Source organism: Artemia sp. Qi Xiang Cuo, chromosome 14 (genome assembly GCF_049724085.1).
Source record: "Artemia sp. Qi Xiang Cuo chromosome 14, ASM4972408v1, whole genome shotgun sequence".
Lineage (NCBI taxonomy): Eukaryota > Metazoa > Arthropoda > Branchiopoda > Anostraca > Artemiidae > Artemia > Artemia sp. Qi Xiang Cuo.
This window is the reverse complement of record NC_142807.1, coordinates 30,660,921-30,679,221: the sequence shown is the minus strand read 5'-3', so window position 1 is coordinate 30,679,221 and position 18,301 is coordinate 30,660,921. Positions and strand designations below refer to the sequence as shown.

Here is an 18,301-nt window from a genome sequence, read left to right as displayed (position 1 = left end):
GGGGGGGGGGTGTTTTTGTTTTGTTGGCGTTGGATCCTCGATGATGTAGAGAATTTTATTTTTTGTATTTATTGTCGGGTGATAGGAGGGTCGCTGTTTCGTGTGGACTGTCGGTGAGTTGACTTCTTTTCCTTATAGATTTATAAGTTAGACATTGTTTAGTATTGTTTATGCCAAGTTGTAATATTAGTCATTTATTCTGTGTCGTTTCCCAACTAACGGGCCATAGAGCCCTTTGGGATACTGTTTTTGTTATTGTTATTTATGGAAATAAATGGAACTTGAACTTGAACTACCCCCATCTATTCAACAAACTCTTCAGACGTATCCATAAGACATTAATAAAGTCTTTCCTCACAAAGATCCACAACGAGCGTGGACAGGTGTAAAGATTAGTGTAGCTGTTCGTCAGATTTGGTTTAATGAATTCCGACAGCGCACTCAGTAATTAGGCCAATTATAAGATCCAGTATTTTGAAACTACTAAACAGAGATCGGATCAGGTTCAAATTCCCAAAATGCAATACTATGAGCTTCTCAACTACGTCAAGTTTAGTTGGGACTATACATCCCCTTTTGGTAGATGTCCACATGACAAGAATTGAAAAAACACGGTCCTCCTCCCATAAAGGGTTCAAATCATCAAATCAATTCAAAACGTCAAAAGGGTTCAAGCATCCTCATGTCCTGATAAATATAATTTAGGTACCTTACAACCTTCAAATCTGATATGGACCGAAAAAGGTACAACTAACCTACAATCCTTACTATTACTTTCCACCAAATTTGGTTGGTTTGCACCACTCCTTCTGGTTCCAATTCTTCATGTCTTGATGACAAAAATTTAGTGATTCACCTCCGACAACAGGCCCCTATTGTGTCAATACTAGCTCCTGCTTCTTTTTCAAGTTCGGATTGGCATTCGACGTCACTCCTGGTAAATGTCACGTGACAAGAATTTAGAGGTCCTCTTTGCAATCCTCTAAAGATTGGACCCAGTCATAATTCCTAAGACTCGTACCTAACTTTAGTTTTCCACAAATTTCAAAAAGATTCGACAGTCCTTTTTGGCTCTAAAAAACACTAGCTCTAATTTTCTAATAAGTTTGGTGGAAGGGACCACTCTCAATCCCCCACAGAATTCAGATTGGGAATGGATCTTCGAAACCCGTAACTAGGAAACTAGCTTTTGTTCCAAGTATGTTTGATTGAAATCCGTACAATACCATCGGTCCGATGACATTGGATATATATTTTGATGACATAAATGTAGGGTTATGCCCTGGGCACAAGCTTGATATACATGAAAAACGTTCAGAAAATCTGGTCAGCATCGACAACTTCAAGAAAAACAAGAAATAGTAATCTGGTATCAAGATTTTATCTATTCCCTAATTTTTGCCCGAAATCTAGAAGTAACAGAGAAATTTAACTTAATTCTCAATGGATAATTCCCTGATCTATACGGGCGCAATAATGCCCGATCCATAAGAAGCTTACTTTCGGAACTAGGAAAATTTTATTTCTTTCATTTTCTTTTTTTATTCAATTTGTTTGGGCAGTAAAAAAAAGTCTGGAAAACTGCCGGAAATTTTTCAAAACTTGGAAGAGTTTTTCTACTCTATGTCTTCACCTCGCATTAAAATTTTAACTTACCAAAAGATTAAAAAAAAATTCTCGAGTCGTCAATTGCGACTAATAAAGCGGTTGTATTGATTCCTGTGTATAAAGGTGTTAAACCGAATGGAGTTTGTATCGTTTCTAGAGATATTAGTTATCTAGGCTTTCCAATTGCGTATAACCTCAAACCGACGCCTTTTGTTCTTGTTCAGTTGCAAAAATGCCCGACGTAATTACAGACTTCTGTTGACAGTAAACTGTTGTTCAGCCCTTTTTGACTTGCGCACCTTTATAGTGTTATTATTATTCAGTAAAAATCGCTCGTTATCCCTATTAGAGTCCACCCTTTCAGACGGGGACAAAAGAGCCCTCGTTCTCGTTAGAGTAGTACCTTCTTCATTTCTAACCTTGGGCAAGCAATTCGAAAACAACATCAAAGTATGGAACAATTGATCCTCTTTTCGCCGACGTTGAGAGGCGGAATAAACTTATGATCCGAAATATGATTTTTGAGTGTTATTTTCCACAGGTGTAAGACAATTGTTTTGACCTGTTTGTTCTAGTTAATTCGCCACGTGTCTTCTTTTCATTCCTTTTAATTGTGTATAATATGCTGCATTCTATTGAGCTTTCCTTTCTTTTTTTGCTCATTTGTCTTAATTTGTTATTACTTCATTTATTGGCTATTTTTCAGAAATGGGAAATAAATGTCATTTATTTTTTCATGTCATTTCGGTACATTTTTTTCAAGTTTCACTTCATTCAAACGACATTTCATTATGTTTTTCCTAAAGCTATTTCCCACTATTTCGCGTAACTAGAGTGTCGGCAAAAGGAGCCACGACATAATGTTGATGATCTTACAAAATCCAATCAGTCTCTTTATAACCATTTTGACGTGGCGGCTACGTTAGTTTTCTACAATTATATACTTTAACCTCTTTTTGAGGAAAACTTCCAATCTGATCCTTGTCAGGTTAAGAGCAGGTGAAAGTAGCTTTTCGTAATCGTAGATTCGTTAAAGAAGGTGCAGAAAACTTGAGAGGAGAAGTTTTGACGGTACAATCTTAAGATGCATATAACTGCAAGGACGACATTGCTTTTCCATCAAGACAGAAGAATTACTTCAGACATCGATGAAAGATGCTATTGAAAGGTTATATTCCTGGTTGAGGGTAAATAGATTAAAGATTAATCTGGGTAAGACTAATTTTGTTATTTTTTCCCGTTCACCAGATTTTTATCCATGGATTCAGGATATTGCAACACAGTATGAAGCTTTAAAGCGGGTGTGTTCTTATAAGTACCTGGGGGTTTATATTGATGATGTTTTATCATTCAAGTGCCATGTACATTATGTTTGTAAAACTGTGTCTCGTAACCTGGGTATAATGAGAAAACTTAAGCATTTTTTCCTCCTTTTGTTATGCGCCTTCTTTATTATTCCCTTATCCATCCATATATATTGTATTGCAGTAGCGTTTGGCTTGGAACATTTCATTCTATTGTTCGGCCAGTACGAGTTCTACAAAACAACGCTGTTCGGCTGTTAGATGGACTACAACCCCGGTATTCTGTACGAAACGCATATGAACGTGTAAAAATCCTGCCAGCGTCCAGTCTACGGGAGTTTTATACAGTTCTGTTCATTTTTAGGATTCAGAGGGGTATAAGCACCCCGTGTTTTAATAGCTTGGCTAATCTGAGATCTTCTGTCCATGATTATGATACTAGGTTATCTGCAGAGATTAATATTCCACAGGTATTTTCGGCCCGATCGATGTTTTCTTTGCTTCACAGGGGGATCAGAAGTTGGAACCATCTTGATCAAAATATAAAAAATATAGGTGATATTTCTTCGTTTAAGATAGTAATTAAAGGGATGATTTTTAGTAATTATAAATTTTAGGTTTTTTTTTTTTTTAATAATGATATTGGTAAATTTTTATGGCTCCTGGGGGTGATGATTAGGAATATGATAACAAATTTAATGAAAATGTTAAGGTTTGTGGTGCTGTTTGGGGACTGTGATATAGATAGGTTATTATTTTTTTCGTTTTTTTTTATTGTTTTGTTATGTTAGTGTATTTTTGCCACCCCCTTGGACAAGTTTTTACTTCTTGGGGTGGCCGCTAAACTTATGTTAAATTGTTCGTTTGTTTAGAATAAATCTCTCTCTCTCTCTCTCTCTCATCATCAGAATCAAAGAAAGAAACGGAGCTAATTTTCATCTGACATTGAAATGAAAAAAAGAACGATAAACTTAAAAAACAACTGTGCACTCAACAGTTGTCGCACTCAACAAACAGGGAACTTAATCCCAATACATTAAAAGGATTGAAATATCCTTACATAAAACCATGCTTATTCTAGCTATTTCTATTTTTTAAACAAGCAATATTAAGCACTAAAAACGAGAAAATATACAGAATTCAGATTTAACAGACAGAAGTCAGAAAAGTGAAATGAATTCAAGTAGAACTACTCAAATGTTCGACTCTTAAGCTTCAATCTGAAAAAAGAAACAAAATATATTCAGGTCATATACCATAGCTGTTAGACACGCCGTGTGACTAAATTTGGAACGAATTAAAAACATGTTTCTCATTTTTTTAGGGTGCACCCAGGAACACGAGTAAGGAATTTATTTTGGGGAGCCCACATCACCAGGAGGGGGGGGGGGGTAATTGCAGACGAACTAAGTGAAAATCCGACCTAGCCGAGTGGATTGGTGCGCTGGATTTACGATACTTTTTCCGAGAGGACGAGGGTTCAAATCCTAGTGTACCCAATTTTTTTGTTTCTCTGTAAGCTCAGCCAGAGTCGACCCAGCTTTAAATGGGTACCTGGAGAAATCTAAGGAATTTAAACAGGAAGGGTGTGCAAAAGCACAGGATGGTTGGCCCCAAACCCCCCATTGCACTTCCTGGTTGAAGGGCCAAGAAACGAAGATCAGCACTGCCGGTAGGGACTGCAAAGTCCAATGCCGCATTCTTAACCTTTACCTTACATGAAAATTTATGAAATTATAACGATACGCATATTTTAAGAGGGAGGGGCACATGAATTTACCATATTTAGCTAGTGTCTCTACTTCATGAAATGGTGTGTCTAAACTACCACTAAATCTCTTCGTTTTTTTTTTCAGATTCGTGCCTGTTATCCTTAAAACCATAAGCGACACTATCAACTGTGCCATCTAATTGTCATCTTTATACAGCCGATATCTGAATGAATTTCCGATAATATTCTAAAATTAAAGCTTTCAATACAATTTGACCAAGTTAGCTAATGGTTTTATGAACAAAAGCTGTGTTTAAAAGAATGAAGATGCCAAAAGATATAACAGTGCTTACTTTATCACATTTTCCAAAAACAGACGAGCTCCTCCAAGAAGAAGTAGCAGAAAGGCAAGGTTTATAAATCCGCGAAAGTCACCAAATCCAGAAGTCCAGGAAAATAGGGAGTCTCGACGGTAATGACATCTATAAAAACAAAATAGGTAAGCACCTTATTTCCGGACCAAATGATGATTAGACAGTTGAGCAGATAAACCTGATAAAAAACGGATGCGTGGAAAAACAAGAGCAAAAATTTTATCAGGCTGTTTACTATTGCTCAAGACTTTATAGATAAGTTTTACTGTCTGAGATTTTGCAAATACGGTTAAAGTATGGATTCAATATTATAACTGAATAGCATTCAATTGCGTTTAATAACTATATTTTGGATGCCCAAAGCTAAGAAGTTTTGTCTTGCACTTTAGAGAATATAGATGTCTCTCTTGTTTACGCACATGATGCCTTAAATCCCCGCCAAAGGGTAATATCATTTGAGCAAAATTGTTGCCATTTTTTTCTAGAAATAGCATCAAAGTAAACAAGGTATCGAAGTAACAATAAGCAGCTTGCTGCACTTTAAGCCCTTGCACCGCAAATTAAAGTTGCCACGTAAATAGACGAATTCAAGTATGGAATTAAACAAAGTTTCAGAGCAGCAAAAAGCAAGCTCCATGACTCAGAGCCACGTCCCCAGGGTTGGGGGCGGGGGGTTCAGCCCCATAAGCATACTTATTTGGCCTTTGAAGTTTTTGAACAAAATGGCAATCTCAAAATTTTGACCGGATGTCCTTTGAAAAAGTGGGGCGTGGGCTAGTTGCTTATTGATCACCTTTGAATCTTAAAAAAGAACAAGAAGTTTCAACTTCCGATCAAATGAGCCCCCTCCAAAATTAATAAGACCAACCCTACTACAAAAACCTTAAATTCTAATAATAGGCAACTTACATAAGTTACAATCGTTGCCCCGGGGGATCTGGAGGATTCCTCACCCCTAAGTTATAGTAATTTGAATTTTGGACTATTTTGAACAAAATGGCTATTTAAAAATTTTTATAGGATAAATTTGGGGGAAAAGGCACAAGAAGCGGGGGTTTAATACTAGGGGTTGGATGGCTTTGGCTGTGCACAACATTTCCGTGGTGGCCCTGCTTTAACTAATCTTAATGCACAACTAAAAAAATAATAAAACACCGAAACATTATTGCCTCTATGACCTTTAGTTTTCTATTGTCAAAAACTTAGTAACAGAAAAAAATTAATTTAAAAAACTAAATAACTTTACACAAGAGATAACCATTCACAAGCAGTATATAGAGCTATCCTTCCATTTGCGCTGCAAATGGGAGGATATTAGGGGGTCAGGTTTAATGCTAAGGGGTGGGCGGGACTGGCTGTGCACAACCTTTCCTTGGTGGCCCTGTTTTGACTAATCTTAATGCACAACTAAAAAAACAATATAACATCAAAATTTTATTGCCTTTATGACCTTTAGTTTTTTATTGTCTAGAACTTAGTAACAGAAAAACCATAATTAAAAAAAACTAAAATAACTTTACATAAGAGATAACCACTCACAAGCAGTAGGCTATATACTTGTAGAGCTATACTTCTATTTGGGCAGCAGATATGAGGATATTAGGGGGTCGGAACTAATTCTAGGGGGTTTATCATTCGAGTCCCCTGTAAAGTTTATACGACCACCTCTTCCATAAAAACCTTATATGCCCCCGCAGCAGGAGTTACAGCCCTTCCCCCGGCTCTTTTGGTGGGGTGTTATATTGACCCCCAAGTTTTTTCTATTTGATCATTGGTCTACTTTAAACAAACTAGCAATCTCAAAATTTTCATCGAATGCATTTGGAGAAAGGATGTGCGTGGGGGGGGGGGGGGAGGGAAGCGAAAATGCCCTCCGATACCTTTTGACTCATAAAAAACCAGAACTTTCAATTTCAATTCAAATGAACCACTTCCGAAGTTTATGCGACCGCTCCTTACACAAAAACCTTATATGCATTTGGGCATAACCTAAAACACTTGCCCCCGGACCCTGGGGGTTTGTGTCAACCTCGGAGTTTTTATTATCTGATGTTTGAGCTATTTTTAGCAAAATGACTATATCAAAAATTTTTATCGGATGGGTTTGGGGAAAAAAGGGCGTGGGGAGGGCTTAATTGCCCTTCGATCTCTTTTGACTCTATAAAAGTGAGCTAAAACTTTGAATTTTCAATCAAATGAATATCCCTTCTATAAGAACCATATATGCCCCCAGCGTATAACTTACAACGCCTGTCCCCGGGCCCTGGGGGTTTGTGTCAACCCCGGAGTTTTATTATCTAATGTTTGAACTTTTTTTTAACAAAATGGTCATTTCATAATTTTTATCCAATGGGCTTGGGTAAAAAAGTCGTGGGGGGGGGGCTAGTTGCCCTACAATATCTTTTGACTCTGGAAAGTGAACTAGAACTTTTAATTTCCAAACAAATAAGCCCTCTCTGAAGTTTATACACGCATCCCATCTATAAGAACCATATTTGCCCCCAGGACACCCCCGGGCCTACCCCCAGACCCTGGGGGTTTTGTCGACACATGATTTTTTATTATCTGACCTTTGAACTATATTTAAAAAAATGGTCATCTCAAAAATTCTATCGGCTGGGTTCGGGGGAAAAGGCGTGGAGGGGAGAGGGGCTAGTTGCCTTGTGATCACTTTAGGCTCTTAAAAGTGAAGTAGGCCTTTCAATTTCCAATCAATTAAGCGCTCTCTGGAGTTTATACGAGTATCCCTTCCATAAGAAACATATATGCCCCCAGGGGATAACTTACAACAACTGTCCCTGGACTCTAGGTGGTTGTGTCGACACCGGAGTTTTTGTTATCTGATTTTTGAACTATTTAAAAAAAAAATGGCTATCTCAAAATTTATTCGGATGGGTTTGGGGGGAAAAGGGTTAGTCGTCCTTGGATCTCTTTTGACTCTTAAAAATCCAGCTAAAACTTTCAATTTCCAATCAAATGAGCCGTATTTGAAGCTTATACGAGCATCCTTTCCATAAGAACCATATATGCCCCCAGGGTATAACTTACAACGCCTGTCCCCGGGCCCTGGGGGGTTGTGTTGACCCTGTAGTTTTTGTTATATGATCTTTGAGCTATTTTTAACAAAATGGCTACCTCAAAATTTTATCTTATATATTTGGGGAAAAAGTGCGTGGGAGGAGGGGATGCTAGCTGCCCTTTGATCATTTTTGACTCTTAAAAAGTGAAATAGAACTTTCAATTTCCACTCAAATGATCCCTTAATGAAGTTTATACGAGCATCCCTTCCATAAAAGCCTTAAATGCCCCGAAGGCGTAACTTACAACGTCTGCCCCAGGGCCCTGGGAAATTGTGTCGTCATTGGAGTTTTGTTATCTGACCTTTGAACTATTTTTAACAAAATGTCTATCTTAAATTTTTATCTGATTCATTTGGGGAAAAGAGGGCATGTGGAGGGGGGTAGTTGCCCTCCGATCTCTTTTGACTCTTAAAAAGCGAACTAGAACTTTTAACTTCCAATCAAATGAGCCGTTTCTAAATTTTATACAAGCATCCAATCTATAAGAACCCTATTTGCCCCAGGGCATACCTTACAACGCCTGCCCCCGGAATCTGGGGGGTTGTGTCGAACCCCGAGTTTTGTTTTATGATCTTTGAACTATTTTTAACATAATGGCTACCTCAAAATTTTTATCGGATGTATTTACGGAAAAAAAGGGCGTGGGAGGGGGGCTAGTTGCCCTTCGATCACTTTTGACTTTAAGAAGTGAAATAGAACTTTCAATTTCCAATCAAATAAGCCTTTTTTGAAGTTTATACGAGCATCCCTTCCATAAGAACCATATATGCCCCTAAGGCATAAATTAAAACAACTACCCCTGGGCCCTGAGGGCTGTGTCAACACCGGAGTTTTTTTTATCAGACTTGAACTATCTAAAAAAAATATATATCTAAAAACTTTTATCTGATACATTGGGGGAAAAAAGGGCGGGAGGGGGCTATCTGCCTTCCGATCACTTTTTACTTTTAAAAAGTGAACTAGAACTTGAAATTCCCAATCAAATGAGCCCTCTATGAAGTTTATACGAGCATCCCTTCCATATGAACCTTATATGCCCCCAGGGCATAACTTACAACGTCTGCCCCCAGGCCCTAGTTAGTTGTGTCGACATCGGAGTTTTGTTATCTGATCTTTGAAATATTTTTAACAAAATGGCTATCTCAAAATTTTTACTTGATGTATCTGGAAAAAAGGGCGTGGTGGGAGGCTATTTGCCCTCCAATGACTTTTGACTCTGAAAAGTGAACTAGAACTTTTAATTTCTAATCAAATGACCCCTCTCTGAAGTTTATACTAGCACCCCTTTTATACGATCCATATTTGCCTAGGGCATAACTTACAATGCTTTCCCCCGGGCCCTGGGAGGTTGTGTCGATCCTGGCGTTTTTCTTATATGGTCTTTGAACTATTTTTAACAAAATGTCTATCTCAAAATATTTATCTGATGCATTTTGGGAAAAGAGGGCGTGGGGGGGTTAGTTGCCCTCCGATCTCTTTCGAATGAGCAATAGTGAACTATAACTTTTAATTTCCAATCAAAAGAGCCATCTGTGAAGTTAATACGAACATCCCTTCTATAAGAACCATAGTTGCCCCCAGGGCATAACTTACAACGCCTGCCCCCTCGCCCTGGGGGGTTGTGTCGACCCCGGACTCTTAAAAAATGAAATAAAACTTTCAATTTCAAATCAAATGAACCCTCTCTGAAGTTCATTTGAGCATCCCTTCCATAAGAGCCTTATATGCCCCAAGGGTATGATTTACAAAGCCTGCCCCAGGGCCCTGGGCAGTTGTGTATCTGGAAAAAAGGGCGTGGTGGGAGACTATTTGCCTTCCAATGACTTTTGACTCTGAAAAAATGAACTAGAACTTTTAATTTCCAATCAAATGAGCCCTCTCTGAAGTTTATACTAGCACCCCTTTTATAAGATCCATATTTGCCCAGGGCATAACTTATAATGCTTTTCCCCGGGCCCTGGGAGGTTGTGTCGATCCTGGCGTTTTTCTTATATGGTCTTTGAACTATTTTTAACAAAATGTCTATCTCAAAATATTTATCTGATGCATTTGGGGAAAACAGGACGTGGGGGGGTTAGTTGCCCTCCGATCTCTTTCGAATGAGCAATAGTGAACTATAACTTTTAATTTCCAATCAAAAGAGCCATCTGTGAAGTTAATACGAGTATCCCTTCTATAAGAACCATAGTTGCCCCCAGGGCATAACTTACAACGCCTGCCCCCTCGCCTTGGGGGGTTGTGTCGACCCCGGACTCTTAAAAAATGAAATAGAACTTTCAATTTCAAATCAAATGAGCCCTCTCTGAAGTTTATTTGAGCATTCCTTCCATAAGAGCCTTATATGTACCAAGGGTATGATTTACAAAGCCTGCCCCAGGGCCCTGGGCAGTTGTATCGTCATTAAAGTTTTGTTATCTGACCTTTCAACTATTTTTAACAAAATGCCTATCTAAAAATTTTTATCTGATGCATTTGGAGAAAAGAGGGCGTGTGGGGGGGGGGAGGGAGAGGGGGTTGGGGTAGTTGCCCTCCGATCACTTTTGACTCTTAAAAAGTGAACTAGAACTTTGAATTCCCAATCATATGAACCCTCTGTGAAGTTTATACGAGTACCCCTTCCATAAGAGCCTTATATGCCCCCAGGGCATAACTAACAACACCTGCCTCCGAGCCATAGGTGGTTGTGTCGACACCGAAATTTTTGTTATATGATCTTTGAAGTATTTTTAAAAAATAGCCATCTCAAAATTTCTATTTGATGTATTTGGGAAAAAAGGGGGTAGGAGGGGGGCGAGTTGGCATCAAAACTCTTTTGACTCTGAAAAAGTGAACTAGAACTTTTAATTTCCAATCAAATGAGCCCTCTCTGAAGTTTATACGAGCATCCCTTCTATAAGAACCATATATTCCCCCAAGGCATAACTTACAACGCTTGTCCCCGGGCCTTAGGAGTTTTTGTCGATCCTGGCGTTTTTCTTATAGTATCTTTGAACTATTTTTAACAAAATGTCTAAGCGAACAGAAACAAAACGAAAACAAAACGAACAGAAATTATTCCGTATATGAAAGGGGCTGTCCCCTCCTCAACGCCTCGCTCTTTACGCTAAAATTTGAGTGTCTCACAACTTTATTTTTAAAAACAATAAAAACTTTAGCGTAAAGAGCGAGGCGTTGAGGAGGGGACAGCCCCTTTCATATACGGAATAATTTCTGTTTGTTTTAAGTTTTAATGTCGCTTCTTACATTCACTTAAAAAAACTTGTTTTTTTTATATTTAACCTGGACCAAAGACCATTGGACCAGCTCCCATTGATACAAACACTATGAGAAGTGAATGACGTGGTCTGTCTGCAAGAGCACCTGATAACCACGGACAGTCTTAAGCTATTAAACATCGACACTTCTATTGTTATTTACTCCGATGCTGCCAAACGCTTTGATGTGGGACGACCAAGCGGGGGCACTCCCATTCTCGTTTGAAATGAACTATTACCACAGCCCTACCGGGACTCAGAATATTTTGTGGCAATCAAAATACAAAATTGTGTTGTTGCCTTAGTTTACCTTCCCACTGATTATCGCATTTCTAGTTCCGATGTGCTGTTTGATAAGGCGTCCCGACCTCTTAAGCCGCGTCTACATTCGGCATTTGCTTTATTTTTGTCTTTTTCTTCTACTGACCGAAGTCTCGTTTATTTTCTTTACCTGGCATAACTGGTTTAATTCACTATCAGCTCTTTCTGTTTACATTTCACGGAACGAGACTTATCTCGCAATAACAAGGTAAGCCATATTGTAAGCCACAAAATATTCTGAGTCCCGGTAGGGCTCTGGTAAAATTTCATTTCACACAGGTGATGCCAGTGATGCAAGTTACATCAAGCAAATTCTATTGCTGCAATGTCCTACAAGGCACGTAATGACCACAACTTTGTGTGGAAAATTTTATTTTCCATATTTGTGTGGCGATTCTGTCCTTACAAGTGACCAGTGGTGTAATTACTCGACTGTTGAGTTTTCGGAAACTTGATGTGGTCTTGAAAAGTGTTTATGAGAAGTCGCTTGATAAAAGTTTGCTCAAGTCTAGTAATGACCAGAGTTTTATCGTCATATATTCTCTGGTGATTAGCTGTATTTCTAAGCTCCGTAAAAACAATTCCCGTGGAATTGATAGCATTTGTACTCAGCATTTTGAAGCTGGCTTCCAGTCTTTAGTTGAGCACTTAACACTACCTTATCAATTTTTTTTTCTTCTGAGTTGGTGCTAGATCTATTTAGTGCTGGCATAATTAGTCCTGTCATTAAAAAGGGAAAAACTTCCGATCTTCGTTCAAAAAGATTACTGCCTCCCCTGTACTGGGTAAAATATTTGAACTAATGATTACTGATGAAATTACGATGAAGTGTTATACGCCAGATAATCAGTTTGGGTTTAAAGAAAGAGGTTGACCGCCATCATGTGCAGTATCTTATTGCTAATATGTCGGTACATGCTGCTGAAAATGATGAGGTACTTTACTTGTCCGGTCTTGATGTCTCAAGAGCAGTTGACCCTGGTATCCATGCCCACATTCTACTGACTCCTTACAAACGTGAAGTGAATTCTGCAGTTGTAAAGGCTTTTCGGGATTGTATAGGAAGCTGAACCCTCCGCAAATCCCAATTAAGAAAGGTATTAGACAGGGAGGGCTTCTCCACCCCTGTTCAATAATAGCATTGCTGAACCTCAACATAATGCTATTATGACTTGTGTATTTAGAGGGGTTGATGTCTCATTAGAAAATTAGGCTGATGGTATTCTGAACGTTAGTCAAACGCAGACTAGAGTAAATGAGAATTTCCGTGTACTGTCGGAGGACTATGACCACATCGGACTAAAATTCAACTAGAGTAAAACTGAATTTCATGTTTTAAATAGTTTATTTGGTGCCCAGGTATTTCATGAACAGGATCACCAAACTTACTTTGCAGCACGAATTGGGAAAAATTCGCGTGCAACACGAACCCTGTTGAAAGATTTTTTTTTACGAATAAGAGTAGGAAAGCTTATGGCCTTTTAATTATTATGAAATTTAAGTTTAGTCGGCGTATCCTAGGATCTCTTTATAATGCTTTCGTAGTCCTACATTTGCTTGCTCCTTCGCCTTGTTGGCAGCTTTTCACTGGCAGTGATATTGCTGATATTAAAAAGTATTTTTACAAATATGTAAAATACCTTTTTCGGCTGCCCCTTTGAACTAGCAATACCATTGTATCGACCAGATATGAAGTCATTAGCCACTTAGATGCTATCCAAAGAAGAACTGAGTCGTTTCGAAAGCGGCTAAATTTTGATTCTACTTTCCTAATAGTATTTTTACACTGTATCTAGAAAAGGAAATAAGTGGCATTATAATAGAAAATGTAGCAATGAAGTTGAACAATTTTGTAGATGATCTGACAACGTACACAGAAACTGAAGATTATTTCAAGCTGGTCGTTCAGTGCATAGTTGAATATTGTGACATCTTCAAGCTACAGCTCAATAGAAATAAGTGTGAAATGCTATCATTGGGAGACGAAGTAGAAGAGGTGTGTGAGGGGATCCCAAGAAAGGAAAATACCAAAATATTGATATGTTTTTTCAAAGAAGTTGGAGCCGAATGGAAAGTGAAAACTGGATAAAAACAATGTAGAAATTCAAAAATGTCATTAGACCAGGATATAGAAGAGGTCTGACTGTTCACCAGAAGGCCCATTATATGAATATTTATGCTTGCCAAGTTTTATGGTATCTGTCCTTTGTTTCAGAGCTCAAAAAGACATATCTAAACCAAATTGTGAGTGCAATTTACCAGTACATATGGAATGAAAAATTTCCAGCTAAACTGAAAACAGAAAATATGTTCATATATAGAAATCATAAGAAGCCTTCAGGTCATACATGTGGAATGTACAATGAAAGAACTTTTTATTAGGACAATGTTGGAACAAGTGATGATGAAAAAAGAATCACCAACAAGTGCTTGGTATGAAACATAGAAAAGAAAAGAAAAGAAATATCCTCCAAAATATAATCAAGCATTCGAAGAAATTTATGAAATAGAAAAATTAGGAATGTCGCTTGAGATAAGTGGGAAAATTGACAAAGAAAAACTTAAAAAATATTATAAAAAAGGAAGCAGCTTCCTCCACTAAAAATAATTGAAAATGGTAGTTATAGTGAAGAAGAGGTGGACAAAAGTTTCATACTACCAGAAAGTTGCTTTGCTGCCTCCAAAAGTTAAAGAACATATGTTTTGCTTTATGCATAATTTGTTACCCACAGAAGAGTCGAAAGTAATGATGAATATGAGTGTTAGTAATGGACTATGTAAGCTATGCAAGAAAAAACTAGAGACGCAATGTCAAGTAATGTTAGAATGTGAAAAACAAGAAACATATGTAGCAGGACTGAGGAATTTATTGGCAAGTCTTAGAGGTAAAAAAAGATGAAGTTAATTTAGAGAAAGGTGTGTACCTAAAAGTAGATGATGAGGCCTATATAAGGACAATAGTGTACATAGTTTTTGCTTTTTTTTTATTACACGTGGAAGCGAAAAGAAAATCAGAAGGAAAATTATGATGTGATAAATTGTGTGGAAACAGAATGGAAAATGATAAGGATTATGAAGTGTAAGAAAATTGAAGACGTGTTTGGTCTAAAGTAGAAGGGAATAGGTTTTGTGTCCTGGTGGGCAAGGATGTGAGTAGTATGCTAGAATGCACTCCAGCCAGTGATTGCGTAATATGCCTTACCAGGGGGCAGTGACCTATTACAACGAACCCTATGTGGCTTGGCAGACATGTTTTTCATTATGAAATCTATTTTTTGTGTGTCAATCGATTAGATAAAGTTGGTGGTTAGTCAAATATAATAACTTTATTGGTCGTTTTTCTAAAAAAAACTTGCCATGGTATAATTTACTCAATTTAAAAAAAAAAAAACCGATATAATGTCCATACACTGCATCCCAATTTTCATTATGTTTTAAGACATATTTTATAGTACACCATATATTTTTAACTTTTGAAAACAATGGATTTGTCAATTTTCAATGTGAGTACACTTTTCATTCTTTTATTTCCCAAAAAAAAAAAACGTTTTACTAGTAAATTCAAATTTCAGAGGGACTTAGCCCCCTCCCCTCCAACAATACAAAATTTTAAGAATATGACGAGTATATTCGATAGAAATGTCAAAGGACACGTTTTTCTATTAGGTAAATAAAATCTCACCATAATAGGTATGTTTACAAGTTTTAATTGTTTTGAAAAAAAGTTTTTTATCTTTCGGAAATAAAGCTTTTTCCTAACATGATGTATTTTTCTGCTTTGAATGAAAAGCTTGCGTGTTACAAAGAGTGTGAGAGTTTTGGGGGGTTAAATTTCACCGGCTCTTGCTATAAACGGGGTTTGTCTAATTCCGATGTCACGGTGGATGACTTTAGGAAAAAATTAGCGTGGGAGGGGGCCTAGTTGCCCTCAATTTTTTTTTTTGGCTTACTTAAAAAGGACATTAGAACTTTTAATTTCCGTTTGAATGAGTCTCCAGATAGGAGCTTTTAACTTCTATAGTAGGGTTATCTGATGGTGTGATTTTCATTAAAGTTCTATGAGTTTTAGAGGGTGTTTTCCCCCTTTTTCGAAAACATGGCAAATTTTTCTCAGGCGCGTAACTTTTGACCGCTATAGCTAAACTTGATGAAACTGATATATTTGAAATCATAAGGATTCGCTCTTTACGCTAAAGTTTTTTATTGTTTTAAAAAATAAAGTTGTGAGACAAGGTCAAACTTTAGCGTAAAGAGCGATGCGGGGAGGAGGGGGGACAGTCCCCTTCATATAGAGACTAATTTCTCTTCATCTTAAGTTTTTAATGGCGCTCCTTTACTTTCAGTTTAAAAAACTTTTTCTTTTTTTTTATTTAATTTCTGATCGTTTTTTAGTTAATGCAGCTTTTATTTGCATAAAAATTTTACTTTTCTTTTGCTAAATGGATCTCTTTACAAATTAACTTGCGTAACTAACTTCTATATTCCTGTATTTTTCTTCTGGTAAAATATACACAGTTGCAAATTTTTCCAGCTATGATCTTGAAACTTATGTAAGAGGGTTTTTTTATTTTCTGAATACGACGGTTTGATTTTCATCCAAATTCATTTGCTTGTAGGGGGGTGTTTCCCCCCTCTTTAAAAAAAAAAATCGAGTAAATTTTTATCAGATTTGTACCCTTTGATGAGTAATACTAAACTTAATAAAATTTATATATATATTTAGAATAAGCATTATAAACACATTCTTTTGATACATTTATTAACATCAAAATTCCGTTTTTTAAAAGTTTGGATTACTATTGAGCCGTATCGATTATTTTTTATTGTTTTTTTTTATATTAAGCATATTTTATTAAGTATATTATGGGGGAGGGTTCTCCCCGTAGTCAATACCACACTCTTTACGTTAAAAGTCTAAAAAAAATTTTGATTCACAACCCTCTGAATCACAAAGGCTGTTTCTAATTAGAATAGATAGCTCTTTTGAAAGCACTAAAAAAAAAATGTAGCGTAAAGAGCGAGGTATTGACTTGGGAGAGAACCCCCTCACATACATTATAATTTCTGTTCGTTTTTATTTAGCAGTATGCAATTAATAATAGGAGCACCCTAATGAGCAAAAAACAAGAGGAGGAGGAGGTCAAAACTTTAAATCTTAACCATTTATCCAAAAAAATGGAAAAAGGGGTTGTTTTTTTCATGCTAAATTTTGCCTTTTTTTTCAAGGAAGAGGATACGTGCAATAACCCTCCTTCTGAAAAGAAAGCAAGATGGAGCAAAGCTGCATTAATGCAAGCCACAAGACCATCAATTATAAAATATGCCGGTAGAAGTACACACGATCTGGACCAGCCAACGACCAACCAAACTATTCTCTAATAATTCTATTTCATTTTCTTTCATTAACCAAATTATCAGTATATAATGGAATGCTTATAACACTGAAATAGCTTATCATACATTTTTAAAAAAACCTTACACTGGAACTTCTCGCTTCTAGCCTAGACTTTTTTCTAGTGCAATAATACAATATTAATTCTAACACACTAACCATATGAAAACATCAAATTTTCTATTTAAAAAATGAAAATCATTCATAAACTGGAGTATATTTTTCAGTAAGCTTTTGGACGCATCCGCCGCTTATCAAATCTCCCATCGTTACATTTGAATTTTAATCCGCTCGATACCTATAATTTGAATTTTAGGTGGGATTCTTGTGAAAGGATGTGTATTTCCGATCAGATATATTAACAAATAGGTAGAAGGTTTGAATAATCCTCAATTATGTCTTCACAGTGTGGTCAAGAAACATCATGTGTGGTGAACTCATTTCATTGAAACAATTAAGTGTTTTAGAGAATGCATTTGAGGGTGTTCTATTTGAATAGTGCTGTGAAGTCAAATATCCCAACTCGAAAGGGTATCGATCCTCCTACCTCGAAGGAAGCTCCCGGTTCCCAAGGGTCCTCACAGAGGGGGGCTCTAAAAAGAACCATCCAACATTTTAATTGCACTTTAATTGTTGATATGGATGGAGAAAAAAAAAGTTCTTCTCTCTCTTACAACGATTTATTTAGCCCAGGTCAACTATGTCCACAACTTCAAACAAATCCGTTGCCAAAAGACATAGGAAAATTCTGATTGTTGAGAGTTACACCACCAACCACCGACATATGGGATTTGTGTCCATTAACTGAAGCTGAGGAGCAAGTGCTCATACAGCATACCGCATCAGTCGAACGATGGTCGAATTTCATTGAAAGTTATAATGAGGAGAATCAAGCAGTAGAATTGTACCCATATTTTGAATTTTTAGTCTAAAAATTTTTGGGATAAAGCCATTAGTTTTTTTTATCATTCTCTTATTCCAACTTAGCCTTCTAATAATAAAACTACATTTTCCGGACTAAAAAAATGTATATATTTTTTTAACGTGTTCTATTATTATAGAGAAGTACTTATAGCACTATAACTTTTTTTTTTTCTTCTTTTAATTGCTCAGGTGGTGGTGGGACAATGACTATGTGAAATTTACATTGTTTTTAACATTATAAAAATATTATTTATATAAAATATGAAAAAACTTTTTTTTCTACAGATTAATAATAAATAATAAGCACCAAAACTTGAGGGTGATGAAGCAAGC

General features: G+C 36.9%; 1 protein-coding gene across 3 annotated transcripts in view; it reads right to left on the bottom strand.

Moving 5' to 3' along the window:
• The window catches only part of mdy (diacylglycerol O-acyltransferase), a 180,090-nt gene that overhangs the window by 76,077 nt on the left and 85,712 nt on the right, over positions 1 to 18,301 (bottom strand). For all 3 annotated transcript variants that reach the window (XM_089100065.1, XM_089100066.1, XM_089100067.1), the window contains exon 3: positions 4,977 to 5,105. In XM_089100065.1, coding sequence (XP_088956191.1) covers positions 4,977 to 5,105 — 129 coding nt within the window. The remainder of the gene's footprint in view (positions 1 to 4,976; positions 5,106 to 18,301) is intronic.